This window comes from Desarmillaria tabescens (assembly GCF_030435595.1).
Source record: "Desarmillaria tabescens strain CCBAS 213 chromosome Unknown EV420scaffold_47, whole genome shotgun sequence".
Taxonomy (NCBI): domain Eukaryota; kingdom Fungi; phylum Basidiomycota; class Agaricomycetes; order Agaricales; family Physalacriaceae; genus Desarmillaria; species Desarmillaria tabescens.
Window position 1 is genome coordinate 102170 of NW_026848346.1, and position 25499 is coordinate 127668.

General features: G+C 48.1%; 8 protein-coding genes across 8 annotated transcripts; 4 read left to right on the top strand and 4 right to left on the bottom strand.

The window, feature by feature from the left end:
• Positions 1-30: 30 nt before the first annotated feature.
• EV420DRAFT_1276582 (uncharacterized protein) lies at positions 31-2264 on the top strand (the record flags this gene model as incomplete). Its single annotated transcript, XM_060467968.1, has 17 exons — positions 31-101; positions 159-172; positions 221-261; positions 326-443; positions 501-521; positions 579-615; positions 669-690; positions 748-771; positions 829-864; positions 920-1018; positions 1069-1154; positions 1207-1372; positions 1434-1497; positions 1620-1633; positions 1688-1744; positions 1795-1886; positions 1934-2264. Coding segments are annotated over 17 exons (1293 nt in total), but the record flags the coding sequence as incomplete, so codon positions are not given.
• A 1344-nt stretch (positions 2265-3608) lies between these two features.
• Positions 3609-4894, bottom strand: EV420DRAFT_1648086 (uncharacterized protein; the record flags this gene model as incomplete). Its single annotated transcript, XM_060478112.1, has 6 exons — positions 3609-3863; positions 3912-4182; positions 4270-4349; positions 4407-4639; positions 4691-4732; positions 4783-4894. 6 exons carry the CDS (start codon positions 4892-4894, stop codon positions 3609-3611), a joined length of 993 nt encoding a protein of 330 aa, XP_060325759.1.
• A 2220-nt stretch (positions 4895-7114) lies between these two features.
• On the bottom strand, positions 7115-7911 carry EV420DRAFT_1570521 (Molybdopterin biosynthesis MoaE). The gene is made up of 6 exons (XM_060474264.1): positions 7761-7911; positions 7679-7702; positions 7549-7628; positions 7439-7523; positions 7204-7389; positions 7115-7166 (listed from the first exon to the last, which is right to left on the bottom strand). Exons 1-5 carry the CDS (start codon positions 7900-7902, stop codon positions 7241-7243), a joined length of 480 nt encoding a protein of 159 aa, XP_060325760.1. The 5' UTR covers positions 7903-7911; the 3' UTR covers positions 7115-7166; positions 7204-7240.
• An 835-nt stretch (positions 7912-8746) lies between these two features.
• EV420DRAFT_1570535 (uncharacterized protein) lies at positions 8747-13537 on the bottom strand. The gene is made up of 17 exons (XM_060474265.1): positions 13322-13537; positions 12687-13264; positions 12556-12640; positions 12445-12502; positions 11951-12395; positions 11734-11899; positions 11352-11679; positions 11271-11302; positions 11178-11222; positions 11106-11129; positions 11035-11056; positions 10778-10979; positions 10506-10721; positions 10284-10451; positions 9689-10231; positions 9398-9640; positions 8747-9350 (listed from the first exon to the last, which is right to left on the bottom strand). The coding sequence occupies exons 1-17, from the start codon at positions 13467-13469 to the stop codon at positions 8979-8981; spliced, it is 3675 nt and encodes a 1224-aa protein (XP_060325761.1). The 5' UTR covers positions 13470-13537; the 3' UTR covers positions 8747-8978.
• A 2256-nt stretch (positions 13538-15793) lies between these two features.
• On the top strand, positions 15794-17306 carry EV420DRAFT_1570547 (uncharacterized protein). The gene is made up of 6 exons (XM_060474266.1): positions 15794-16164; positions 16212-16230; positions 16282-16480; positions 16533-16599; positions 16652-16988; positions 17046-17306. Exons 1-6 carry the CDS (start codon positions 15808-15810, stop codon positions 17240-17242), a joined length of 1176 nt encoding a protein of 391 aa, XP_060325762.1. The 5' UTR covers positions 15794-15807; the 3' UTR covers positions 17243-17306.
• EV420DRAFT_901768 (uncharacterized protein) lies at positions 17303-19883 on the top strand. Its single transcript, XM_060483926.1, has 5 exons — positions 17303-18479; positions 18529-18613; positions 18667-19206; positions 19263-19442; positions 19495-19883. Exons 1-5 carry the CDS (start codon positions 17403-17405, stop codon positions 19659-19661), a joined length of 2049 nt encoding a protein of 682 aa, XP_060325763.1. The 5' UTR covers positions 17303-17402; the 3' UTR covers positions 19662-19883.
• Positions 19884-20079: 196 nt separating this feature from the next.
• On the bottom strand, positions 20080-20845 carry EV420DRAFT_1648092 (class I glutamine amidotransferase-like protein; the record flags this gene model as incomplete). Its single annotated transcript, XM_060478113.1, has 2 exons — positions 20080-20735; positions 20785-20845. The coding sequence occupies 2 exons, from the start codon at positions 20843-20845 to the stop codon at positions 20080-20082; spliced, it is 717 nt and encodes a 238-aa protein (XP_060325764.1).
• Positions 20846-21603: 758 nt separating this feature from the next.
• Positions 21604-25482, top strand: EV420DRAFT_1622499 (splicing factor, Prp19-binding domain-containing protein; the record flags this gene model as incomplete). The annotated part of the gene is made up of 12 exons (XM_060475814.1): positions 21604-21934; positions 21989-22053; positions 22131-22174; positions 22227-22372; positions 22420-22703; positions 22757-23006; positions 23054-23233; positions 23255-23467; positions 23734-23819; positions 23890-23989; positions 24048-24554; positions 24608-25482. 12 exons carry the CDS (start codon positions 21604-21606, stop codon positions 25480-25482), a joined length of 3081 nt encoding a protein of 1026 aa, XP_060325765.1.
• Between the last annotated feature and the right edge of the window lie 17 nt (positions 25483-25499).

Below are 25499 nucleotides of genomic sequence, written 5' to 3' on the forward strand. Positions count from 1 at the left end.
TGCGAGTGAGTTTTCCGCGATTCCTTCCATCCAATGAGTCAGTCTGAAGTTTCGACTGACAACACGCGCGATAGAAAGAGGCTGATAGTTTGCTGTGATGGGTAGGTGAACTTTTTGGAGATCACCATGTTCGCTCTGACAGAACGAATTTTGGTTAGGACGTGGCAGGATGGTGGGTCTTTAGACAACTCTCAGCCGCCTGCTTACTCACCTCACGTAGGCGTGTTAACGCAGGATCGCTTGTTATATACAAATACGCTGGTAATACATTCACTCTCTTTCCGTCTTATGTTTATGTGTAGCATTGTTGCAATTGACACTATAGAGGCTCGCAAGAACAATCACAAACGAAGACACACGATCCGATCCGCCAATACAGCAAATTGTTTTCTACCAATCCGGAATAGGTTCTGAGGGAAACCTCTACGATGAATACGTCGATGGTAATAAACAAGATCTTTTCTATCCTGAACACTCTTGCTCATGTATTTCCCTCGAAGCGACTACTGGAGGATCCTTAGGTATATGCTCTCCGTTCTCGATGCTCCGGCCATGCTCTGATATGGCACTACCTCTAGCTGATAAAGTGGAAGAAGCCTATGGTTTTATTGCCCTGTTCGTTCTCTCCTCTCCATTTCCTATGCGTCGAATCACTGAGCGGCTCTCAGAAACTATTTTCCGGGTGACGAGGTATGAAAGTTATGAAAACTATTTCATACGCCTGCCAACTTACCCGCTCGCCTGTAGATATTCCTATTCGGATTTTCGAGGGTAAGGAAGACTAACCAAGCTGACGGGCCCTTGATTCTTATTGAAAAGACTCCGTAGGGTGCATATACTGCGCGTATGGTAGCCATGTTCATTGTAAGAGACCTTGCTCTTCTCTTCGGTATCAGACGTACTTGGTCAAAATTTTCAGGGAGCGATCGGGCTTCTCGACCGCAGGGACATGGACAACTTTGCTCGGATCTTTATTGCCTACCAACGTCTTGCTAAAAGTGACAACGAAACAGGCTCGGTTTTCCAGTTATCTCATAAGCGTTGACACTCACTGTTTTATCAAAAGAGCGACGCTTACTAAGAGATGAACTGTACGCTTTCACGAAGCCAGATGCACATGGGCTGCAGCGTGCTAATACTCCTTTTTCCATCAAGTAAATATTGACTTTGACTGGTTTCGTCGCTCGCTGCTTACATTCGACTTAGATGCGTTGGCGTATTCGAGACTGTTGGTTCCCTCGGGCTTCCTGACGAGCTTACTCTTAATCTCAAGAAAGCAAAAGAGATATTCGGATTTCCTGACAAAGTTTTAGGAGGACATATCAAACGGGCGTACCACGCTCTGGCGCTGAATGAAACGCGCCGAGATTTCGTAAGGACAAGTCCGCTCCTGGTCGTCCTTACCCTTCTGACACTGTTCGTTGATGTTATAGGATTGCGCAAAGTATGAGCGAGCGCCTGAAGGTCTCAGTAAAGGGCAAATCCTCAAACAAGTAGGTCGATTGTTCACTAAAAGCTAGCCTTCCCCCTTCTGACTTGATTCTTTGTTAGTGCTGGTTTGGCGGTTAGTCTCTTGAATGTATATTGTACGCAAAATCTGAAAAATCAAATGTCCTTAGGGTGCCATTCAGATGTAAGCTAACATCCCGAACCCTTTGTCAAGTTCTCATCCAACTCCTTGACGTAGATAGGAGGAGGATATCGGGACCACGACTTGGCGGACATAGTATTGATCTGGATGGCGGTAAGAACCAGAGCATCAGCGCCCTAAAATTAGGCTGACCTAATCGGCAGGCTAACATTCAGGATATGCTATCTCTAGATATGGAATATCTACGCTCCGTGCCTTCGCCCGTTGCACCTTGGGGCGCTCAGAAGCCGCACAAGTAAGTGATTATGTTTTCTTCCTTTGCATTGACTGATCGTGCCTTAGCCCTAGAACAGGCCTGTCGTCTTTGTTTTTCGCTACACAGCGCAAATTACCTCTGAGTATTGACAATGTTACCAACGAAACGATCCATCTGTCTGTGCTTGAGCAGGCCGAGTTACCTTCTGTGCTTGCTGACGCTATAGCAGCAGGAAACACGCCGGTGGAAAATCTCCTTCCCCTGGAAGAGGAGTTCAAGGTCAAGTGGATCGTGGAAAGAGAGCCTCAGGATATTCTCTCCAGCGCTGGAAGAGAGACATTTTATACTAGACTATTGCATCATCGCCTGACTTCACGTTATGAATATATCAACGTCTATGATATTTTGAGGTCATAGCGACTACGGTCAAATAAAGAGTCGACGAAGAGAAGATTTTAGACCTACTGAAGTAAGGTAACTGAGGATGATACGGTCTAAGGATGATGGAAAGTGGATTATTTAATGATTCATGGTCCTCGTAATTGTTATGTGTTAGCTTTCCACTCTGCTTCGTTGACATCCATCCCTCGTAGCATTCTCGTTTCCGACCCGTGATTTTGCTTTATTATCCCAGGTATGGTGGCGATGGACTGTCTTACTGGGCAAGTCAGTGTAACCGCAACCATCAACATTGCTAGGTGGAGCGGTAAGACTTGCAGTCATAGTCGCCGCTGTTGTTTAAACATAATCGTTGTAATGAATGCTGTACCAGCTCGTACGCAAGCACATTATCGATAGCGAGCCGCTACCGGTTGCTCAGTCATGAATACCCTTCAGAAAGTCGTTCAGTTAGGACTTGGATCATCACAGGCATACGCACCACCACCGAGAGTGAACCCAGTCGCATCAATCCCCATTACCCTCCCCGAGTGCATTCACACCCTGGGCATCCAGCACCGCATAGACGTCATCCCAAATATTACCAGCACCGACTGCCGCCATCCGTGTCGCAGAATCGTACGCAAGGCATTGGAAACTAGACATTGAGGAGAATCCTTGATTCGTGGCATGTCCGCCGCTTTTGGGTAGTTGAATTTTAACTTGGCTTGACTTGGATGCGTACACTAAACGGCGTCAAGACGAAGATTGGCGATCACGGATAGGCTGCAAAGGCGATACTCGCAATGATACCGACATCTTAAGAAGACTCACGTTCGATGGTGCATTTGGAAGGTTGCGAGGTTGATGCATGATGGGTGTAGTGCTTGTTGTCTGCGACGTATGACGGGGATCCGGGATATAGATGTCTGAATCATCCAAGGTGGTATCTAGTTTCCATAGCAAAGTGATGCGCTAAGGGAAACTAGAATCAAACTCCAGATATCCCGTCGGAAGATGCTTGCTCGAGTTCTGAAGGGCGGCTCTTGCAAACTTTCGAGTTCCCAGATGGCAGGGTGAAGCGCAGGGCGGGATCTTGGCATCTTGCACAACAGCAAGAAACAAGTTGGGTTCGGCTAATCCCAATTCCTCTTTCTTCGCGTATTACTCAGGGGCAGCGTGTTCAGCTCCTTAGGACTGTCCTACAAGCTCATGCATAAAGATCAAAAGGGAAGGAGAGATTGCAGAAGTTTACATACTCTATAGTTGATCGAAAAATAAAGTAGAGAGTACGATAATTAAAAAGGATAGCAAACAAAAATTACAGTCTAAATTTCGTCTCCAGTCTCACCCCGACTTTCAGACGTTCGCCATGAGCTGAGTCTATTCCATCCTTTCAATAACTACCACGAGCTCATCTGACCGCTCTCCGGACCGTTGAGCTTCAATGTCCTCTTCAAGGACTGCACTCTGCACAGTGGAATTCTGAAAGCTTGCTGTGGAAGGTTGCGAAGGTTGGGAAGATTGCGAAGACGTCTGGAAACGAATGGTAGACACCGGCGAACTTTCATCATGTTCTTCGTTTGGACGCGTGTGTCCTGCCGCTGCTCTGCCAACAATGAGTGTGGGTGCAACTCCCTATACAAGGTGCTTAATAAATAATGAGTTTTAAGATTGTGAACATACCTTCATGATACCAGCTATAGCTTCAATGTAAAACTGTTGAAAATCATTGCGAATGAAGAAAGCCAAGTATAGAATCAGAGTTATTGAATAGAAAGCGGAGGATTCCACTAGCACTTCAATAAAATGGCGATAAACTCTCAGTCGGCTGCCTGCTCCACGTCTAACCCCAGTAACACTCAAAATGCGGAAAATGATGAGCAGTGTACACCATAATGTTGTTGCCAGGATGAAGGATACATAGAGCATCATGAATAATGAGTCCGGAGATGCACTGGAGTAGTCATAATATACATCAATGATTTTCGAAACTACACAGAAGTTGAATATATGAAAGGGATAGATAAGTTGGACACTTTACCAGTTCCGGAAAATTAGGGAAAGGATTGGAAGCAGGACAATAAGCCAGCGCTGTCCCCAGACCATCCAACAGCACCAAATCTAGAGTTGAAAAGATGGTAAGCTAGCATGGATAATCACTAGCGAAGTAGCACACACAATATATGAGTCTGCGAGAAGGGTACTCATAGACGCTGCAATACCCATCTCCCAATAGGCCACTTGGTCCACACCGTTAAGCTTCGAGAATGCGGTCCAAAAGCTTTGTCCGTTTCGGATGAATGCGGAGTATATCAATGACCAACTGACAGCAAAATTGATAGTAGTGAAAGCATAGAGGAGAATAATAATGACAACCAAGGCTCGTCGGATCGGCCAGCGTTTATTGATGGCTGTGTCACTCACATCAGCTTGGATGCCGTAGTATAGATGCTCTGGCTCACATATATTCCACAACGTAACAGCAAGAATTCCAGTGTATATACCTGTCATCAGTCAATACTTACATGTCAAGGTGCTAAACATTGTTGCCTACCATGTAATAACGCATAGAGAATTTGGTTGTTCAGGTTAGCATCGAGATATTGAAATATGAAAGCTTTGTCTTCATCAGTAAGATCTGGTGGAATATCTGTCTGAGTCGCCATGAGGAAAAGTAAGAGAAACGGGGTAGTGGGTGAGAATAACACGTACCAACCTTACCATTATAAACAATGCATCTCATGGCCATGCTCATTGACTGCTGCAAAGATATACATGATGTTTCATTAAGTCACCGAAAATGCGTAAGGATCCTGGATCGACTTGATACTGAAGGACATTGACATTTTCAACTCGTTTCAACTCGGAAGTGCGACCGTTAACGGTCAATGTGACTCGAAGTGAGGTATTGCCGGAGAAAAGCCTCTATTGTAGGGAAGCCACTTTACATGAACTGTGAGCTTCTCAGATATGTGTTCTGTTGAATTATGTTCTCCGGTTAGAGAATCAAGAAGTTCATTAACTCAAGTGAGGCGCCTACCGATGCGAGCCTGTTCTGTCATGATGTGAATCTTAAGCAGGTCTTGCTCCACAATCTAGGAACGTTTTGATCTCAGTGCCGAATGTCACTACGCTGATATTTGAGTCCCAGTAGAGATCTTCGTAGGAGTACCAGCTTTGCAAATCATATAGAAATGAGAGCCCGAAGCACGGTCATATAAGATGGAAGAAAATTATCCTGGAAATGGGGCATCTATCGGAAAAGCGGGGAGAAGAGAATACAACACGTACCCCATAATGAGCTTAAAGAACCCCGATCTCTTCCGGAAGCTTACCGGTACTCGATACATCTCCAGAGACAGGGCGTTATGCAGTGTATCCGAGTATGAGTCGACTCATCTTTGTTTCCATCGTCGTTTCTTCATTAGCCATCACTTGGACGCTGAGGTAGGTAAAGGCGGTGATAGGCCCATACTGAGAGCTGAGAGAATCGACGGGTGGGCCATAGAAACGATATGATGCGATGGTATTGGAGGGAAGTTAAATCAAGTTACACAGAAGAGTGACTGGGCATCTAGAAAAGATCGGAAAAGATGGCGAATGAGGGGAGATAGCTGCTCGCTGTACGGTGAAGAAGACAAGGCCTCACAGATGGGGCTCAGTATTCTGGCGACCATAATCACGGAAGGCAGTACATGTACTACTACCAGCATCCAGGAGGTGACTTTTGTCGTTTCTGACAATACTAATAATACTAGATAACGCATGAAAATGGCGATTATTGTCCAAGCCAATGGAACTTTAAAAGGCTCACTTATTTATTCGTACCTCCTTCAGTTTGTAGCTTCTATAATGCCGGTTTCGTCGCCGTGTGATCGTTGACACTAAAGTTCCGCCTACGCGCATTGAACGACCTGTCTTCATACAGATCATTGAGTCTGGTTTACCAGAGTAAAAGTTCCGTAGTACTAGCGTCTCAGCCACTTCATAGATGACGTCTCTCCAGTTCCAGAATTTCCTAGCGATGATGGATTCGGTTTCATTGAGGATGCAAAGGTAGAAGCCCGGATGTTGGTAATGAGTCCAGCAAATCCCAGAAAGAACCGGCTGTTCAAAGCTCTAGGGGCGGTTGATACCGCCGAACGACCAAGTCAAGAGCGGTTCCAGCGTGGTTTGGCATTAGCCTCTGTCGGGGCATTATGACGCTGCCGTGCCATGCCGTTTCCCCGGTGGGAAATTCGCATCAACCAACACGGTGTGCGTGTGAAGGTTATTATCTTCGATGAGATGTCGTCAGCCACCTGTTCCCCATTTATCAGAGCTTGTTTCACAGAGATGACCGAAGACGCACAATACCAATATCACGACTTTGTGTCTTAGAGCTGGTGCATGTCATGACTTTGACTAGGATGTAGCGGAGTAAAGGCTGAAATGGTCGGTGAATTGACCGAATAGCCTTATGAGTGAACGATCCAATGCTGTCTTAGTCCACCTCCGATGCAACGTTCTTCTTTTGCGATCTCCTTTCGGAGGGAATGTGCGCATGCAGACCAGCATCAGGCTGGATGGCCTTTTTCAGAGCCTAGATTGCGATCTAACACGGTTCTGGGGGTGGGCGTGGTAGGCGGGTGGATATCATTGGTACCAGACTGAAAGATGCCATGCAAAGTGTACCCACAGGTGAGAATGTGCGGAAAATGGATGTTTCCGGGAGCCGGGAGCGTAGTTGCACGGATCGGTGAGAGACTAGTTGCAGGCGATGGCTCGACATGATTTGAGGGGCGGCACCGAGCCTATAAATAAGAGAAACAGATGTAGAGACGATAAACGAAGTCGGTATTCGGAACTTGAAAATCGGTGGTTTCGAGGCGAGTCAGTAGCCTCCTGACGGCACTTTTGAGCCGAGGGGGGTCCCTATTTAAAACAAGGCAAGCAAGGTAGACTGGAAGGCGACACAGTCCAATAGGAATGGCTGAAAGGTAGATTGATGATTCAAGGGATTCCTGTACTTGTTATGCGTTAGCTTTCCACTCTGCTTCGCTGTCATCCATTCCCTCGTAGTATTCTCGTTTCCAGATCTGTGCCTTTTGCTTCACTTCTTCGAGAATCCTCTCGCATGCTACGAAGGCCTCTTTACGGTGGGGAGAGGAGACGGCGATAACTGGGGTTGGCGTTAGCCTTGTAAGGATAGGTGAGGTCTGTACTAGTACCTATTGAGGGTTCTCCAACGGGAACGACACCAATCCGGTGATGAACGGCGCAACGAATGAGGGAACTATGCGATTCTGGCTGATGCTCCGAACGTGTTAGGCTTTGCCACGCGTCTTGAACTTATACTAGCCATGGTCTTGATAGCCAATTTTGAATAAGCCTGGTATTCGAGGCGCGTAACGGTTCTCCCTAGCACATAGACGTGGGTTTTCCCATAGTGCCGATGGATTGATACCAACCTTTGAATGAATTTCGCGTAGTACCTAGTAGGCAGTATAAGGATATCAAAGCCAAGCCTGGCCAAGAGCGGGTCGACTTTACCAATGAAAACGGCGGTAGCGCCCGCACCGTCGTCCCCTACAGATTTGACTATTTGCTGAACGTCCAGGGGCTGTGAAGTTATCGAACAGACCCCACCTGGGACGTCTAGAGCGATGTCGATGGAGGCTTTGGGAGTTGTCATGCTTGAGACCGGGCCGATCTTCCGCCCCTCTCACGCCATGAACACCGTTCTACTTAAAACCATGACGATCCTGACTCGTGTGCGCCTCGCTCGAAGACTCGTATCTCGAGCCCGGTTCAGCACAGCACAGCACACCGCCGCCCCTCGACATTTGCCCTGAAGTCCAAGAAGCCCTGTCCACAAACAGACCCGTCGTCGCTCTCGAGACCACCCTACACCCTCGCTTTAGACCTCGAAGACATTGTCAGACCCACGGGCTGCGTTCCGGCTACTATTGGGATCATCGGCGGATGCGTCAAGGTTGGCTTGGGAAGAGATGAGCTTGAGAGGCTGGCGGATAGAGAGAGGAATCCTGGGGTGGTCAAGGTTTCGAGGAGGGATATCGCCCCTGTGATTGGAGCGAAGATGGATGGGAGTAAGTACTTACTACTAATCAAAGAAGATTACGAGGGCCTGAATTATGTACAGGAACGACTTGCAGTGCTACGCTGATATTCGCTGCTCTGGCTGGAATCAAGGTATAGCCGCTAGTGCTCACTCGCGTCAAGGTTGGCTTGGAGAGGGCCCACATTCCTCTTGCTCTCCCTCCTCCTCACCGTTCATGCTGCCATCCACGGCACCATAATCCTCTTCTGGGGTTCCCCCGCGCTATCGCTCCTCCCAGTCCCGATGCACCCGTTCCTCCTGCTCATATGCTTCAGCGCATTCTCCACGTCCGTCCACCCGTGGCTCTGCCCCGCCACCTCCGTATGGGGCACGCTGCTCACATACATGGGCCCGCTGTTCATCGCGCTGGAGGGCCTCTCGAGTTTGGTCATGGTTCAGAAGCAGGGGAAGCAGGGGAAGAAGCTGGTGGAGGAGGGGGAGATGTATCAGTTCGGACTGTTGATTGCCTCTGCTGGAACGTATGTCACTAGTGCTTGGTGGATTGTGAATGTGCGTTGTTTGCTCCTTTGTGTGTGGTAGGCTCGTGGTTCTGACTCTCGCTAGGCGTACCTGGTGGTTTCACGGTGTCTTCGTATTGATGTGATTAAACTGCTATGATACAATCCTCATTATATGTCGTCCAGTCATTATCATAAGTTATCAAGCTTCATACCATCGACGTGGCTGCTTCCAAAGCTGGAACCATCATCGAGCAGTACGTATCGTCCATTCTCCATCCGAACGTCGAGCGAAAGGCCCGGCGACGGTACCCCCGATCTCCAAAGTGGAGTTACGCCCATCCACGCACCAAGCTTGGCAAGGAAATTCCTCCTTCTGCACCCACTGAGCACAGGATCGCTAAGCAAGCCTTCCCACCTGTACGCAGGCCTAGCCCTAATAGAGGAATTGTCGTGATCTGTCCCCCCTCCAGTGCCTAACGTTGAAGGTTGAACTAAAGTGTCAAGATCTACATCTTCCATATCTAATTCCGAGTGGTCCTGTCCAATGTGGAATAAAATAGCCTGAAGGAACATGAGAAGTTGTACAACACGTCGAGAAAGAGACACACTCTACTGGATCCACGAAACACTGTCTCATTCAGACGCAGATATAGTTTGTTCAAGAAGCCAGAGTGGAAAAAGTCGCCCCATCGCGGCGACTTCGATAAAAGACCTCGCTGATTGAGAAATGTCTCCAGTGCTGCTCGAGGGAGAGGGGTATAGGCAATAGATGTTGGGTAAGATGGATTGAAGTCGGCCGCATGGAGTTCTAATCCTGATATAGTGTCGTGATTCCGTCGCCAGAGATCGTCCTACATGTATGTAAATCACATGAAAACAGCATCTTCTCAAAGACATACCCAGAATATATACCACCAAGTACTCGTCTCATTAACAGATACCGCCGAAAATCGAGTGTAAGCTGCTGAGAACACTTCTTCGCTTCCGGACATCAACACTCGCACTCGTTGATCCTTCTCCAGTTCTATAGAACTGGCCGTAAGGCCCGAAGGCTCGCGCGGATGGTCGTATACGTGGGACAAAAAGCGATACGTCAGTGTCTCCGATTTCCGGTGACACTCTCTTCTGTGGTGCCGTCTATAACTGGCTAACGTACTTTCGATGTATGCTAGTCTCGAAGAGATAAGCTGACTGTTCAACATGAAAAAGCGGGCAAGCGGCGATGTGAGGTCGAAATCGTCATCTAAACCAATGACGCTGCCATCAAGATCCAGCTTCTTTGAATAGACGAGTCGAATATCAAAACCACTCCCTAGCTGGAGGCCCTGCCAGGCTAGATGGCCACGGTGCTTGATTCGCAGAACGCAATAATCGTAATGGGTTGAGGACTGCGTGGTGTATCTTCTCCGACCCCAAGATAAAGGAGACTGCGAGCCTATGGGCTATTAGTTTGTCAGACCAGGTAGTTCTCCTTGATGACGACAACGCTTTTACCGTTATATGCTCGTACGGCCACTTCACCACCTGCCCGTCAAGTGCTCTGAGCGACAGTCGTACATGGCGTCGTCTGCGAATGCTATGCGAAGAATTCTGGGATATATAGGCTTCAAGCTCGGCTACTTCTTGTAAAACAGCGTAAGAACCGCTGTCGTAGCGGAGCACCTAGGTGGTAGCTGACATTAGAATTCGATAAAATATGGATGAGATAAGACGAACTAGGATAGGAGGAAAGGGTATCCACCAAGCATTGCCGAAGAAGTTAGCACATCCAACTGCTTCTGGCTTACTTTCAGATGGGCTTTTCCAATAACAATCAGGGCCGATGAAGTGTTTCTGTATCTGGGACTCCAGCCTCCTAAACCACTCGTAATCTGGTCCAGATAACAGTGCGGACGCCTTATTATACTTGTGCGAGCCAATTTCGCGTAAAATCTAGTCCAGAGGTCATCGATCACATACATTTTATTATGAATTTGCATTTATTTTACCTTGAGATTCTCTGCGTGTCTTTCAGCAGGCGTTCCGTAGAAATTCAGAAGATATGGCGGGAATTCAGAGTCTCGAGCCTGAGCGTATACCATGCGCTGCTTCGTGGGGATCCTACACTCGGGACTTGTTAATAATAGTGCTGTGATTGACTCTTGCCATATGCGTCGCTTGGTGTGGGGAGAGAGGGGGGAAAGATCCAGTCTGCCGGATCGCATGCTTAGCTGAATTGAACTAGAGGACTATCAAGTCTCCTTACCGGGGAGAAAATATATCAATGCCTGTAGACTTGCTTCAGTATGCAAAAATATGGCGGCTAAAGTGACTTACTGAAATCTATCCTGCGCGCGAGCCCTAGGACGTGTTAGTTCCGAGTTTATCAAGCATGTTAAGTATATTTACTTTTGATCATCCGACGTACAGGACCCAGATTAATGGTAGTAAAATCTAGAAAAAGGGTTTACAATGTCGTTTCCACAGCAGAAGTAGACTTACATATGCTCAAGCCATAAGTGATGATATAAATTCTAAACACCCCGTTGAGTCATGTCTTTGTGGAGAGGATTTGACACGTACATATAAAGCAGATATACATTGTAAATATTCTGCCCAGGAATGTCAAGAACGACCAACAAAGCAATAGTCGCTGTGGCCACATAATTCAGCCTAGATGTCCATTCGCTGGCATTATTGACCGGGTCAAGAAATGGCGCAAAGATGCATTGAGCCAAGAAGAATCCGATGGTGGAAATTAGAAGCAATACTTGTCGAACTATGGGGATGGTAGAACGAGAAAAGGATCGAAACAAGCAGTTGTTAGGATCAATGACCGCGATGATGACAAGCGTGCTAAATTTGGCAAAGAGGTAAGTGGACTGGTAAGTTCCCCAACCATGACGATAGCCTGTCCCCCTTGAAGTCAGGACAGCACCAAAGACCGAATAATTAGTATACTTACCACTATAAAGAAACGCAAATGGGTTTTGATCCCGAGATAGTAATCGATGGTACTCTCCATCAAGGTCTACGCTATTTCTCAGTCTACCCAAGCCGGTATATCGATCGACTTTGGGGACAGAGTGCTTGATGACACTACGAAGCGCGATTGGAAACCAGATCGTCAGCTATGAAAGGTGAGGTCAGTGTCACGCCGAAGGACACAGCAGGATGCTTACTGAGAGTACCACTATGGCCGCAAGCACGACAACTACTGGTGCAAAGTTAATCTCGTTCTTCTTCATTGTTGTTGTCCAACAGAAATCCAAGGGATCGCGATATTCATCTGCTGGCCCTAAAGAAGCGACAACGGACGGGAAAGAGGTCGCGTTCGTATATGGATTGGCTACGGCCCAAAGATCCTCCGACCAAACGAGAACGTGAACTGCCATCGTGCTGAGAGGAAGATAGACCACGGTTAAAATAAAGGTCACGACAAGTAGTGCCCATCTTTTCCCTTCTTGTACCGTTTGCTGTAAACCCTCGATACACGTGTAACGATCACATCCGAGGGCAGAGCGAAAGAAATAGTAAAGGAGGCCTGAGGAGATGGCGAAGAAGATGATGAGGTACACCAATGATTGAATTAGCGTAGATGCAAAGTTGAGGGCAATAATATTTGGACTACAGATCTCGGTCAATTTTTGGTAGAAAGAAAAGAGCCAGGACTAACATGGTGCCAAGAAACAGCTGTCTCCATTCGCTCAAAACCTCGCTCCCCTTCACTGGCACTATAACAGGCAATTAGATTAAAGAAGAAAGTGAATAACAAGTCATAGCAGACCGATCGTGTTCAAGATCAAGGCGAATATTTGTACGGTGTTCGTCAGGCCCTGAAGACTGTAATACGTAGCGAGTGCACTCGAACCCTGGTCTTATTGAATGACGCGTTCATCAATAGGTATAGAGACGCACCGTGACACCCAACACTATCCCAACCGCTGATCCAAATATCGTCTTTCTTTCTCTCCATGAAGCAGGAACCTTGGAATTAGTCTCCAAGTCGTCCAAGGACATTCCAGTAAGAGAAAGACGGTCCATGGGGGGAAACATGGAAGTCTTGTCCCACTTGGAATCATCCTGGAGGAAATCTGGCGGTGGAAGTGAAGAAAGATATTTGTCAAGCCTGGGGAGATGTAGCGGGGCTGCCTTTCGAGCAAACAAAGCAGTAGCGGCGATGGGCGTGTGAGGTACTGCGACTTGTTTCGCGTTATGGCGCTGGATTAGTGAAGATTTCTCCTTGGATGAAGGTGCGGATACAAGGGTGTCTGAATCGGAATCCATGAGTGGGTATTGGTCCGATTTATAGCTGGGGGATGGAGGCTCGAACTGTTTGCCTATACCAGAGAGCGAACTTCTGTCTTCATGAGTACTTTTGGGAATGTTCTTGTTGCTCCTGCCTTGGTCAGCAATGTCAATTGTGAGCTGTCGTGAGGGGTCATGAGGAGTCGTAATAGTCTTCTTCATCAGGGGATGTGGTGGTGGTAGAATCGCTTTGTACGAGTGATTCAGGTAAGAAATATTTAGGAAAAACAGGATTCAGAGCGTACTGTGAGGTATGCTGTCATCTTTCTCAACTTTGGAACGACTCGAGGATCGTGGAATCGACTGGGAGCTTGTAGGACGACTGGGGCCAGGAACTGGACTGGATGCTGACAGTGAGGACTCGTAGCGGTCGACTAGGTCCTTGACAGCCATGGCCCTTCAGCTTGCTGGAGAGGCGCTGTATCTTGCGGTCGCATCCAACTAGAGCATCGACGAGCTTGGATGAGCCGAAGTACTGACACTTTGCATGATCACCTAATTTCAAACAAGTGCCTGCCGCGTGCCGAGGCGAGTACGACCTTGCTGAATCTTGTCCTTGAACCCTATTGCTGTCTCTTTCGAGTCGACCTTTTCATTGGCAATGCTCCCGACTCAAAACATGTAAGGAAACACTGAAAGCGACGATTCCTCGTCAGGTTGATCTACGTAAGTCATACCAATATGTTACGAAGTGTTTGCGTGGCACGTCTGCTTCTTTGAACACCGATATACCAGTCGTATACCTCGCAGATCATTTGTACATTGAAAAATCCACACTGCATAGTGCCAAACCATCTCTAATAAGAGTCCCCGAACTCAGACCCATAATCTATTCCAAAATTCTGACCGGTGTCACGACGCCGTGCGCTCGTTCGCCAGATGTCGATACGTCATGTCTGCGCAAAAGTCGTCGTCCAGGGAGAGGCTGGGGTGCGAGGTGTACAATAACAGCTAGACGCAAAGGATCTCGATCAGTAACGAAGACAGTCGACATCGTGCGACGTGCGTACTATGTCCAGTTTACCCTAGCCCTATACTCCTTGTATCCCCAACAATACCCCGACGCCATGCTCTCGCTTGCCGGACGTCGATACATGGCGTCGAGGTAAAACCAGTCCCTCCTAAGACTACCTGCCGTCCCTACCCTATGCGAAGTTTCGCCGTGGGTGTGTTCACCGGTTTTGAACACATCGTCTAGGCGCAGACGTCTTGCTTGCCAGAAGACGATCCATTGTCTCCAGCCAAAACTCGGACACCTACACACCAGGATGGGGTGGGGTCATATTTCGCGCAGTCTCCAGGCATACTCACTCCCTCCTCGCACCAGACAGGAGGCAACGTCCTCTTCTACTTTCCAACAACGCAAGTTACTAGCCATTGAAAGACCAGCGCAGCGGGAACAGGTAGACGTCGTTGAGTAGTAGGGGATGATGCAATATTGGAAGGGAATGTCCGACTGAAGGAGGGTCGTGGGGATGGGTCGTTGGGTCGGGGTTGATGTCGATTTGTCATGGTGTGGTGGATACGTGGCAAGGGGGAGGAGAGAATAGCAGAATCTAGTGAATGGATAAGGATCAATGGCGTAGAGCACTAACAGATGTACTCACCAGTATCAACTGCGTGCATCATGCGCAAACCTGAATATAATATATCGACGGCGGCTGAAAGCTTCATCGGGACCATGAACAGTAGATGGGCGAGCTCATTCCCATATAGGCTTACGAGATAGGTGGTCCAGGCGATCACACCTAGCTCCGCGGTCCTGGTCATCCTTGGCTATTCCCTCTGCCAGAAAAGCATTCAGTTTCCACTCTGCCTCGCCTTTTCCTGTATTTTCCCCCTGGATGAGCTCCTTTAGTACCTCGACTATCACCTTGTGGTCCTTTTACAAGCTTGTACCGATCCTCGTCTTGCGGGCTGATATACGTGATAATGATCTTGTTGGGTACAATGTTCTCGTGTATTGAGCATGGGATGCCAAAGGGAGACTTTCCCTCTGCAAGTGTCCAGAGACGAAGTTAGAAAGTGTGCTTTTTGTTGGTGGCAAGAAGGACAGATGCAGTGTTAATTGTGCTAGGACAGCACAGCGAGTAGTACTAGTCCTCGTAAGTGGAACAGACTATAAAGTGCAACGCATGAGCATCAGCGAAGGGAAAATACGGAGAAGGTATTAGTCACTCACGATCCAATTCTTAAGCAATTCCCCAGATGTTCAGGTTCAAACGTTCAATATTCAATGTGCGAGGCGACTTTTTGAAGCTAGTGCTGCAGGTGCGATAGAGTCGAGATGGTAAACGGCTGAGTACTGAGTACTGAGTCTTGACATGCTGCACGGCTACGTTGTATTTGTTTGGTTTTGGCAGATGCGAGAGTAGGAAGAGGACTGCAGGATTGAGCACAGCCACCTATTTGTACTTAATTGCTTTTGGCAGACGACGGAAAAGGAAACTTTATGACTGTGGGTTGACCTTGCTTTTCAGCAAGGTAATTCAACGAAACGTGCGAGAAAATTCCGACTTGGATCATGAACGGAACGGAAGGCTTTCTATACTTATGCCTCAAATACCGACTGTTAGAGTAAAGAAATCCAAATCTCGATAACCTGCCGATAACGTTACTGTGAAGCTGGGACTCGGAGATCCCTGGGTTATGTTGTATTCATTAGGGCACGTGACGTCACTGGAAGGAAGATCAAATTTGAAATAGATTTTCATTCTTTCTTGCTCTCTAAATGCCCCGTCGTACACGGCCAGCTTCTCGACCGCCTCCTCGTCGAAACCGTCCTTCGACCACACCATTATCACAATCCAATGCAAAGCCGTCGCCCAATCTGCAGGATCCAACTGCGAAGATGCAAAAGTCACTAGAGAAAACACGCAAAGCAAACGAGATCATACAGAATTCTTCGGATCCTTCGTCTGAGGATGACTCGGAGGAGCAGGATGCTGATTCAGAGGATGAACCGCAGGAGAGAATTTCCGAGGATGAAGCTGAGGATGATATGGAAGACGCTGATGCACCAAGAGCAGTACAATGGGTTGACGATGAGTGGGAGGAGGCAATGGCTCGTCCAGGACCTTCGAAACCGGTATGTTGCTTTAAGTTTGACTTTTTTGGTGTCTGATGTAAACAAAGAGGAAAGAAATCCATGATGGCAAGTGCGAGTTCTATTGGTGATTCGTTCTGAATAAACGGTTTGCTTCAGATATATCTTCTCTATCCATGGGCTCCCTCCGTACTGCGCAACGTGCTCTAGTACAAGCGGAAACCATTTCTGACTCTGAAGAAGAAAGCGATGACGGGGAAGTAGAATCAACGTCTAATACCCTCGCAAGCAAGAGGAAAAACAAGGAACGATCCGACCACGAGAGGCCTAAAGCCGCGCCACGGCCAAACAAGCATGCGTACGTGACGCTCATCTTAGAGTCGATTTCATCGTGTTGAAATATCAGATAGTCCCATGGAAATGACCTCTAAGAAACCGGTAACTCGGAGACGCACCGTTGTTGAAGTGAAAACAATCGTGCGTAATTTTAATTTTGCAGTACTTGAAAACCGAATCCTCCACTTGTTAGCAACCACGGGATCCAAGATTTTTACCTTTATCAGGCGAATTCTCAGAGGAGAAATACCGCCACAATTATGCGTTCTTAACTAAGGCGCACAAAGACGAGTTGCAGATCTTACGAGAAAACTTGAAGCGTGCTAGGAAGCTCTTGGTGTCATCACCTAAGCATCTTCGCTCCGAGAGGGAAAATGAGGTGGAACGGCTGGAATTAGCGGTCAAGAGAGCCGAAAGTGCCGTTAATAAAGATAGGCGAGAAGAGGTGGACCGAGCAGCCCTTGATAAGCTGAAGAAGGAGGAGAAGGAGAAGCAGGGACAGGGTAAAGGATCCTGGTGGATGAAAGAAGGTACGCTGCTTTTCCAAGGCTTCTAATGGGTTCATCTCACCAAAACTTTGTTTCTAGCCGACAAGAAGAAACTATTGATGCATGCTAGATATGATGCCCTAGCCCAAAGTGGCGGAGAACGTGCAGTAAAAAAGGCGATTGAAAAGAAACAGAAGAAAATCGGCCAGAAAGAAAAGAAATCTAGGCCATTCGGTAAACGTAACGCGCTAAGCGAAGGTGCAGGAAGGCCTAACAAACGACCAAGGATTGAGTAGAGTAGCGTGGGAATATCTAAACTTAGGCCACCATGAATTTATTTCATGATACTGTTTTTTGCTTAGTTCAGTTCACACATGCGCCACCAAACCTCAACGGCATAGTCACCGCCCACTGTAGTCTTCGGCGTCGCCACGACTACAGGAAAGCTGACTGACCATGTCTCCATTGCTGGTGCCCGCCACCGTATCCCCTCGTGACAACGACGACTTGAACGATGACGGCGACATTTACAGAGGCCCATTACCTTCTCCGTCGCCGAGGCCAGAATCCATTATGTCCTTGTCGTCCTCGTCATCCGGCTCAAGTTTTGGTGCCGCTCGGCTGGGCACAATCGCAGCGGTCGTAGAACATGCAATTTCTCGCTGGGCCCGGGGCGGAGTCAGTAGCTCATCTTCCTCCACGACTTCTTCCTCGTCCAAGTCTTCAATAGTCACCCTTTCACGCTCGCAGATGGCTCGGCGGCGTAGGCGTCGTCAGAGCATGGGCAACCTCCATAGCGACCAGTCCGAGCGGGACATTGCGGCACGAATAAGCTTGATCAAAGCCCGGGAGGAGTCGAGGCTCGTTCCACGCCAGTTTGCCCTATACTTGTCTCCTGCGTATCGCATCTTCGTGCAAGATGATGGCCAGGACGGCTCTCAGCAAACACAGAAATTCACCCTCACTTCCTCGTTATCATCTGTCCTCAGTCAACTCGATACGGCCTTGAAGAAGGCTTCAAAAGCTCGGCGATACCAAGAACGAGCTCGTCTTACGAGGGCACTTGATATACCTTCATCTCGTCAGGGCGTCATGCTTCCTGAAAGCACCATCCCCAATCGTCCGGCTTCCTTCCCCGACCTCAAAGAAGTTCGAAAACCGAGAAAGGGGAAACAGCGGGAGCCACCAATGACATCGACAAGCATTGTTAACGACCCTTCTCCCAAAACCTGGTTCCTCGACGTCGCCTCCCCAACTTCTGCTGACATGCATGACATCGGCAAGCTGCTTCATCTCCATCCACTGACTCTGGAAAACATTTTACACCAGGATCCAAGAGAGAAGCTCGAACTCTTCCCCAAACTCGGCTATTACTTCATTTCCTTCAGAGCGATTGAAAGCGTGGTTATTCGAGATGGCGGCCTCCATAAAAGACTTGATCAAAGCACAGAAATTGGATACAGTCGGCCTGAAGAAGGAGTATTAGGGGAGGCCAATGTTTACATTGTTGTGTTCAATGAAGGTGTCTGTACAGTATGTTTTGATACCTCGTGCTTATCTGCAGAGGGCTCATGTACCGCAGTTCCATTTCACAGACATATCCGAGCACATCAATCGCGTTAGAAATCGTCTGTTCATGTTGGAAGAAGTCCGTAGTCTGTCTTCGGGTGAGTATAAGCTGTCATAACGGGACAACGTTTGCTGAAGGCACTATTTGCAGCTTGGATTGCTCACGGTCTGCTGGATTCGATCGTCGATTCTTTTTCCCCCTTTTTGGAAGAGATTGAAAAGGAAGTGGTCGCGATTGAAGAACTTGTTTTCTCTTTACATCCTGGAGCTCGCCACAATTCCCATCGACCACTGATAGAACAGGTCAACATTGCGATATCACCCTCTGTGACGATACATAGCTTCGACAAAGAAAAGGAAGAATTCTCCGAAAAACCACTACAACCGAAAGATGTCAGCCTCCGAACTAGATTTTCTCTTCCTCATCAACCGCTTCCCATCATGTTTAGAAGGATAAAGCGTCTTTTCAAACAGAATCGAATAGCTTCTGCGCCAGAAACCTCTACCTCCACGAGTCCTACTGCTTCGACCTTGCGCCGTATGGCTACAACTCGACGCCTCGTCACCTCGTTGACACGCTTATTGGCATCCAAGGCCGACGTGGTGTTGCAGATACGAAAGCGATTGTTGTCTGGACAGGACAAGAAGGCAGAGGATGGTGAAATCGCTATTTACATGGGAGATATCCAGGGTACGTTTATGCTGCGCTCGGACATATGACTTCGCCCTAATTGGCATTCTGCTTAGATCACATTCTCACTTTGCAGCATTCGTTAGCGCATTATGAGCGTGTGCTTAGCCAATCCCATCCCATCTACCTCTCCCAGCTGCGTGCATCAATCGCTCTCACCAAATCAGGCACGGATAAATCTCTCATCATCGTGACAATCGTCAGTGTCGGGTCCCTATGTCTCCAACCATTGATCGGTGAGCAGTCACCATCGAGGTTTCTTTCTGCCCTGACTTAGTCATCTCACAGGTGTTGCGTCAATGAATGTCACCATCCTAGCAAACGGCCTGTTTCCAGGTTATCCGTTTCATGGGTTTGGGATTGTTCTTAGTCTATCGACAGTGATCATAACTGTTTATTTATCAATGGTTCGGAGGTGGTGGATACAAGCAAAGAGGCGGCGCGCGAAGTACTGAAGGTAACGATATTCTAATAATGATATTAAGTATTTTTATTAGGTGGTATAAATAATAAGTAGCCTGGTACTTTATCATGCACATCCGTCGTACACTTACTGTACCAGTAGCTGGCCAATTGAATGGACCTAACTAGTTACCTTCACACCGTGTATAGGAAATTAGGCAGTTTAACTTTAATATTTATTATGTGGACGGCGATGAAGTGAATACCTCACCTTTTACTATGAGCATAGTGCCCTGCTTGAAAGTGTTGTGGGGATCACAACGGAAAGGTTATTGTACCTAGTCAACAACATCCTGTATGTATACTTCACTAAGAGGAGCCCATCGTCGAGTCCCCATAGATACCGAAGAGAACATGGAAACCAGCAACTCAATTGGCAGATGTACCTAGATATGTAGCAAACAACGTTTCTTACAAACCGTATAATTCTGCAAATGGGTCCCAACTCGAATTAGTCTCCCTCACATACTCCATCGAATTGGCTACAGATTCCGTTGCGTCAGCACCGTACACGGCCTCTATGAAAGCATATGTCCCATCAATGCCAGCACTGACACCAGACGTAGTGTAGATATTGCCATCAACTACCCATCGAGCATGCGCAATCCAGTTGACGTTAGGTCCTTGCGACGTCGCCCACTCCCATGATTTTTTATTGGTAGTAGCGTTCTTCCCGTCAAGTACACCTGCTCTCGCCGCAAGAGTCGCGCCAGTGCAAACTGTAACCAGATATTGCAGAGATGGGTAAGTAGCAGCGATATAATCAATGGTGGCATTAAGACCCGAGGCGCGTGTGCCAAGGCCCCCCGGCACGATGAGCACATCGAGCGATTCAGGCGGCGAGTCAAAGGTGTGGGTAGGTACGATGGATTCGGAGAAGTTGGAATTCATGAAATTCATCTGACTCGACTGCGGCTTGGTGGTGACAGGGTCGAGGGTCTCAGCGATGATGAAGAGGTTGAGTGGGTATGCGAAAGAGAGCATGTTTAAAGCGTCAAGGGGCCCAAAGACATCAAGCGCCTGGAAAGCTGGAAAGACGACGATGCCATAATTTACCGGAACGGACTCTAATGCAAGGTCAGAGCTACCAACACGAAAGGTATGAGGAATTTGCACCATTTGACTGAACTAGAACCGATAGAACAGCAAAAACAACAGCTAAGACCACTGCTTTCATAGTGAAGGTCTTGTTCTTTAACAACACCCTTGAGAGTCCTAACCAAGAGGCGTTTCAAAGGATCCAAGAGAAGGCAAAAGAAATACTGAACTGAGGATAGTATGAGAGCGATGAAACATAAGCTCCCTTCTCTTATAGGCCAGGTTAAAAGGAGCCAGTGAGTGATCCGAGTCGAAGAATGGTCGGACCATACCGGTGCCATGGAAGACGTACGTGTTTACTTAACCTGAAATTGCCCTGCTCTCAAATGCGACTTCAAAAATCTGTTCTGTTGGCGAAGATCCTATCCCTTTGAGCTACTAAGTGTGTAGAAAGCCGGGCTCACAGCAATAAGCCCCAGTGCACTGAAGATGTTTTGAACACGACGGAGTGTTGGAAATTTCTCGGGTGACGGTGAACCCGAAATTCAGCCGTAGGCAATCCCCTAGTATTGGACGTTAACCCCAATTGCATAACGATATCCCGTTTGATCCTGAAACCTGGCATCGAATTCATATTCATTATGCTTATTGGGCCATCCGAGAGGTGACATCAGCAACACATAGATCGCAGCCTAAGTGTACCTTTCATTGCCCTAGTAGAGAGAGGAAGACGTCAGATACGTATCAATAGCAGGCGGCCTTTTGAAAATGGACGTTAGACACTGGTGGATGATATGCTGATGCTATGAGATGCGGCCTAGTCGGCCCGAACCTCAACGAAGTGAGTGTGCCATCGGCCTGCGAAACAAACAACGCGCTCCCTGTCATCGTTCCTCCATGTCTTCGGCTCCTCGCAAACAAGCCCCCCGCCTCGCACGTCCCGCTGCACGATATTGGAAAGGAAAAGCACCTAAGGGTGTTGCTGAGGTTGACTCCGAATCTGACGAGGAGGCGCCCGAAGTTGAGGAGGAAGGCGATGTTCTCATTGGAGGAGAGCAAGACATCGTTCAGGAAGACGATGAAGACCTGCCGACCGCTCAAAATGTCCCAAAGGCTCGGATAAAATCCATGAATGTGGCTTTGAAAGATGTCAATATCTCGAAAGATGGAAAGGTCATCGTTGCAGGCAGAGACGAGTCTGGTCGAACGGCCCTGGAGGACGAAGAAGGTTTGCTTTCTAATTGTGCTTGGAATTAACTTTTACTGAACTCATGACATGCAGAATCCGAAGAAGAGGAGTCTGAAGAGGACACGAAGCCTGGTCAACTGAAGGAGGAATCCGACGAAGTCTGTCATATATTTCCCCTACTACAGCGTTCTTACAAATTAATCTATAGTCTAGCGAATACGAGACAGACTCGGAGGATGAAAAGCCAAAGCTTCAACTGCGGCCCGTCTTCGTTCCAAAGTGCGTATTCAATGGAAATATCCTGCCTTCAGGCTAACACCTTCAAGTACAGACGGAATCGAGTCACGATTGCAGAAAAAGAAGCCTTAGCTGCAGATTCTGAAGAGGTTCTTAGGAAGAAGGAGTTAGAACTTGAAGAGCGGAAAAAGCAGAGCCACGACCTTGTAGCGGAAAGCATCAGGCGGGAGTTAGCAGAAAGTGAGTTTTTCATGCTGACGTTTTTTTGTAACTCATCGGACATTCAGAGGAGAAGGAGGATGATATTCCAGATGTTGATGACACCGACGGCTTGGATCCTCCTGGCGAATTTGAGGCATGGCGACTACGCGAACTTGGGCGAATTAAGAAGGAGAAGGAGGAAGAGATTCGCAGAGAAGAGGAGCGGGCAGAAGTTGAACGTCGTAGAGCCCTACCCGAGGCACAGCGTCTAAAGGAGGACCTTGAGCACGCCCAAAAGCTTCGGGACGAGAAGCCGAAAGGCCAGCAGAAGTTCCTTCAAAAGTATTGGCACAAAGGTGCTTTCCACCAGGTACGCAATACTTTCTTGAGAGGTAGACTTAGACTTCTCTGACGTTGCAATAGGACGAGGAGATTCTCAAGCGCCATGACTACACGGAAGCTACCACATCTACGGTTGACGTCTCATCCTTACCCAAAGTCATGCAAGTCAAAAACTTTGGGAAGAGGAGCCGAACGAAATATACACACTTATTGGATCAAGATACCACGGTCCCTACTGGGGGCTTTGGTGGAAATGCACCAGTTCAAGCCGGGGGAAAATCCCTTGAGGGAGGGGGTTGCTTCTTATGCGGTGGACCACATTTGAAAAAAGGTAATTTCATTTGTCCTGTCATTATCGTTCCTCATTATCATCTCCAGATTGTCCACAAAATACGGGACCACTACCACTGTCAGGTCGTGGTCCTGGAACAGGCTCGAACAACGTTTCGGGAGGTTCGCGCACATGGGGAGCACCTCCACCACCGCGAGACGGACAGTCATGGCGATCGCATGATGACGTCCGAGACGACAATGACGGCCGAAGTAGAGACCGTGGACGTGAGAATTATGACCGAGGAGTACGTCGAGAGGATGACGGCTACCATCGACATGACAGAAGTAAACCGGGTGACCGCTATGATTATGATTCTCGGGGCTCGAGGCGCAGGTCTCGATCCCCACGTCGCTCACCCGACGGATATGATGACGACAGAGATTATCGATACAGAGAGCGGCGGCGTTCTCGAGAGCGTCTTGACGACCGGGACCATAGGGACAAGCGAAGACGAACGAGTTGAATATATATTTTGTGTGATCCGTTATCTATCTTCGCATTTCATCTTTTTCCGCATCCGGAAGGCCGTGATAACCGATCTTTCGGGTAAAATTGCGTGGCAGTTCGCTGATCGTGACGCGGTCAATCATGATGTACAAAAACTGATAAATCTCACCGCCGTGGGATGGGACGACTCCAATATCGACTCACTTTACGTTGACAATACTTATTCCCGAGCGTAAAAGATTGTCCAGCGTGCAAACGATGCCGAGGACGGTCAAAGTTGCTATAATAGGCAGTGGCCTCGCTGGCCTGACCGCTGCCTACCTTCTGACCAAGCACTCTCAGGACGGGGACATTTGCTTTGATGTTCATTTGTTCGAAAAGGCCTGTACCAGTATCCTACGGCATGTACATAAATCTTACCATTATGCTTTAGACGTCGACCTTGGGGATGGACAGTTCTTCCATATCCTTGCCCCTACCAGGCCAGGACCAAGACTGGAGAGTAGACGTTCCCATGCGCTCTTTCCAAGGAGGTGACCACCGTTCGAGCTGGTGTAGCGTACCATCAATGTACTGATTGTACCATTCCAGGATATTACAAGCAGCTAATGGCGCTCTACAAACGCCTCGGTGTCAAGTTCACACCACGAAATTTTTCGTACTCTTTCTCCCTCCTTTCCATGTCGGAGAAGGGCCGGCAAATAACTGCAGAAATGATATACAACGGCTCCTCAGGGCTTGGCGGTGTAAGCATGCCTTCAACGTTGGACGAGAGCAAGCCAGACCTGGGGTTGGCACTGCAAGCAGCCTCGAAAGCTTGGACGATCGGATTATTTGTCATTTGGTCTATCCATATTCTTCTCTGCTACCTAAGACTGCTGTGGCTCTCTATTCCCATGGTGCGATCATCGGAAGTCGAAACTATGACCTACAAAGACTGGGTCAAGAAGACTCATCCTACGAGTCTCCTGGCTAAATGGACAGGCTTTGAGGAAGTTTGGACAGAATTCACTCATACTATTATGGTGCCCTTATTCTCGGCTGTATGTACGGCACCGGAGCAGGAGATTCTTGACCATCCCGTCGAAGAATTTCTAGGCATGGCATTGTTTTTATTTTGCATTCATCATGCTTATTCACACCTCTATCAGATTATATCTGGCTTACCTTGGGCACACACCATTATGTGGTTGTCGATGGCGTTCGGGACGTCGTCGGGAGACTCGTATCCACGGTTCGGAATGTCCATCTATCACATCTCATTTCCTCCATCGAAGCCGATCCAGACAACCCGGATCTGGTATCCGTAAATTGCACCAACGCTGACGGTGCCAAGACATATACTGGTTTCCATCATATTATTTTCGCTACCCAAGCAAACCGTGCAGTCCCACTTTTGTCGTCCTACGCGTCATCATTAACTGGCAAAAGAAGGGAAGCAGTCGAGGAGCAGATGCACTGCTTGGAGAAATTCACATACCATTCTACTCTCGTTATCAACCACACGGACGAAACCCTTCTCCCCGACGATACGCGGGACCATAGGGACTTGAATCTGATTTATACCCGAGCAGACACCCTAATACCCCCAAAGACAGTATCATCACGATGTCTACCATCATCATATACCATGGCGACTCACGTTCTCCCCCGACCACCAGGGTTTCCTGCTCATCTGCCTGCTGTTTTCCAGTCCACAGACCCAATCATCGAACCTAGAGAAGGACGGATATTGAGTGTGGCGAGACTGGAGCGGGCCGTTGTGACGCTAGAGTCGAAACAAGCACTAAAGGAGTTATACCATGTGGAAGGTAGGACAAGGTGGCGGGGTCCGCGCGAAGAGTCGCTGGGGAGATTACAGGGTGCAGGGAGACTCCGAGATGGCAGTCCAGGCATTTGGATGTGTGGGTCGTTTGCATATCCTGGGATTCCGCTGCTAGAGGGGTGTGTTGTTAGCGCCAGGCTTGTTGTGGAGCAGGGATTATACAAGTCAGAAGGAGTACGGGTGAAGCATCCGCCTTGGTGACGTATGTTAAATGCTAT

Bases quoted from the DNA above. Each gene is read 5' to 3' on its own strand.
- EV420DRAFT_1570547 (XM_060474266.1), top strand. From the start codon at position 15,808: ATGCCCCGTCGTACACGGCCAGCTTCTCGACCGCCTCCTCGTCGAAAC. The intron at 16,600-16,651 runs GTGCGTAATTTT...TCCACTTGTTAG, and splicing joins TTGTTGAAGTGAAAACAATC to CAACCACGGGATCCAAGATT. The intron at 16,989-17,045 runs GTACGCTGCTTT...CTTTGTTTCTAG, and splicing joins ATCCTGGTGGATGAAAGAAG to CCGACAAGAAGAAACTATTG.
- EV420DRAFT_1570535 (XM_060474265.1), bottom strand. From the start codon at position 13,469: ATGGCTGTCAAGGACCTAGTCGACCGCTACGAGTCCTCACTGTCAGCA. The intron at 11,223-11,270 runs GTAAGTCTACTT...CCCTTTTTCTAG, and splicing joins CACTTATGGCTTGAGCATAT to ATTTTACTACCATTAATCTG. The intron at 10,722-10,777 runs GTAAAATAAATG...CCTCTGGACTAG, and splicing joins GACACGCAGAGAATCTCAAG to ATTTTACGCGAAATTGGCTC.
- EV420DRAFT_901768 (XM_060483926.1), top strand. From the start codon at position 17,403: ATGTCTCCATTGCTGGTGCCCGCCACCGTATCCCCTCGTGACAACGAC. The intron at 18,480-18,528 runs GTATGTTTTGAT...CATGTACCGCAG, and splicing joins TCAATGAAGGTGTCTGTACA to TTCCATTTCACAGACATATC. The intron at 19,207-19,262 runs GTACGTTTATGC...CATTCTGCTTAG, and splicing joins TTACATGGGAGATATCCAGG to ATCACATTCTCACTTTGCAG.
- EV420DRAFT_1570521 (XM_060474264.1), bottom strand. From the start codon at position 7,902: ATGACAACTCCCAAAGCCTCCATCGACATCGCTCTAGACGTCCCAGGT. The intron at 7,703-7,760 runs GTAAAGTCGACC...ACTGCCTACTAG, and splicing joins CGCTACCGCCGTTTTCATTG to GTACTACGCGAAATTCATTC. The intron at 7,524-7,548 runs GTGGCAAAGCCT...ACACGTTCGGAG, and splicing joins CTAGTATAAGTTCAAGACGC to CATCAGCCAGAATCGCATAG.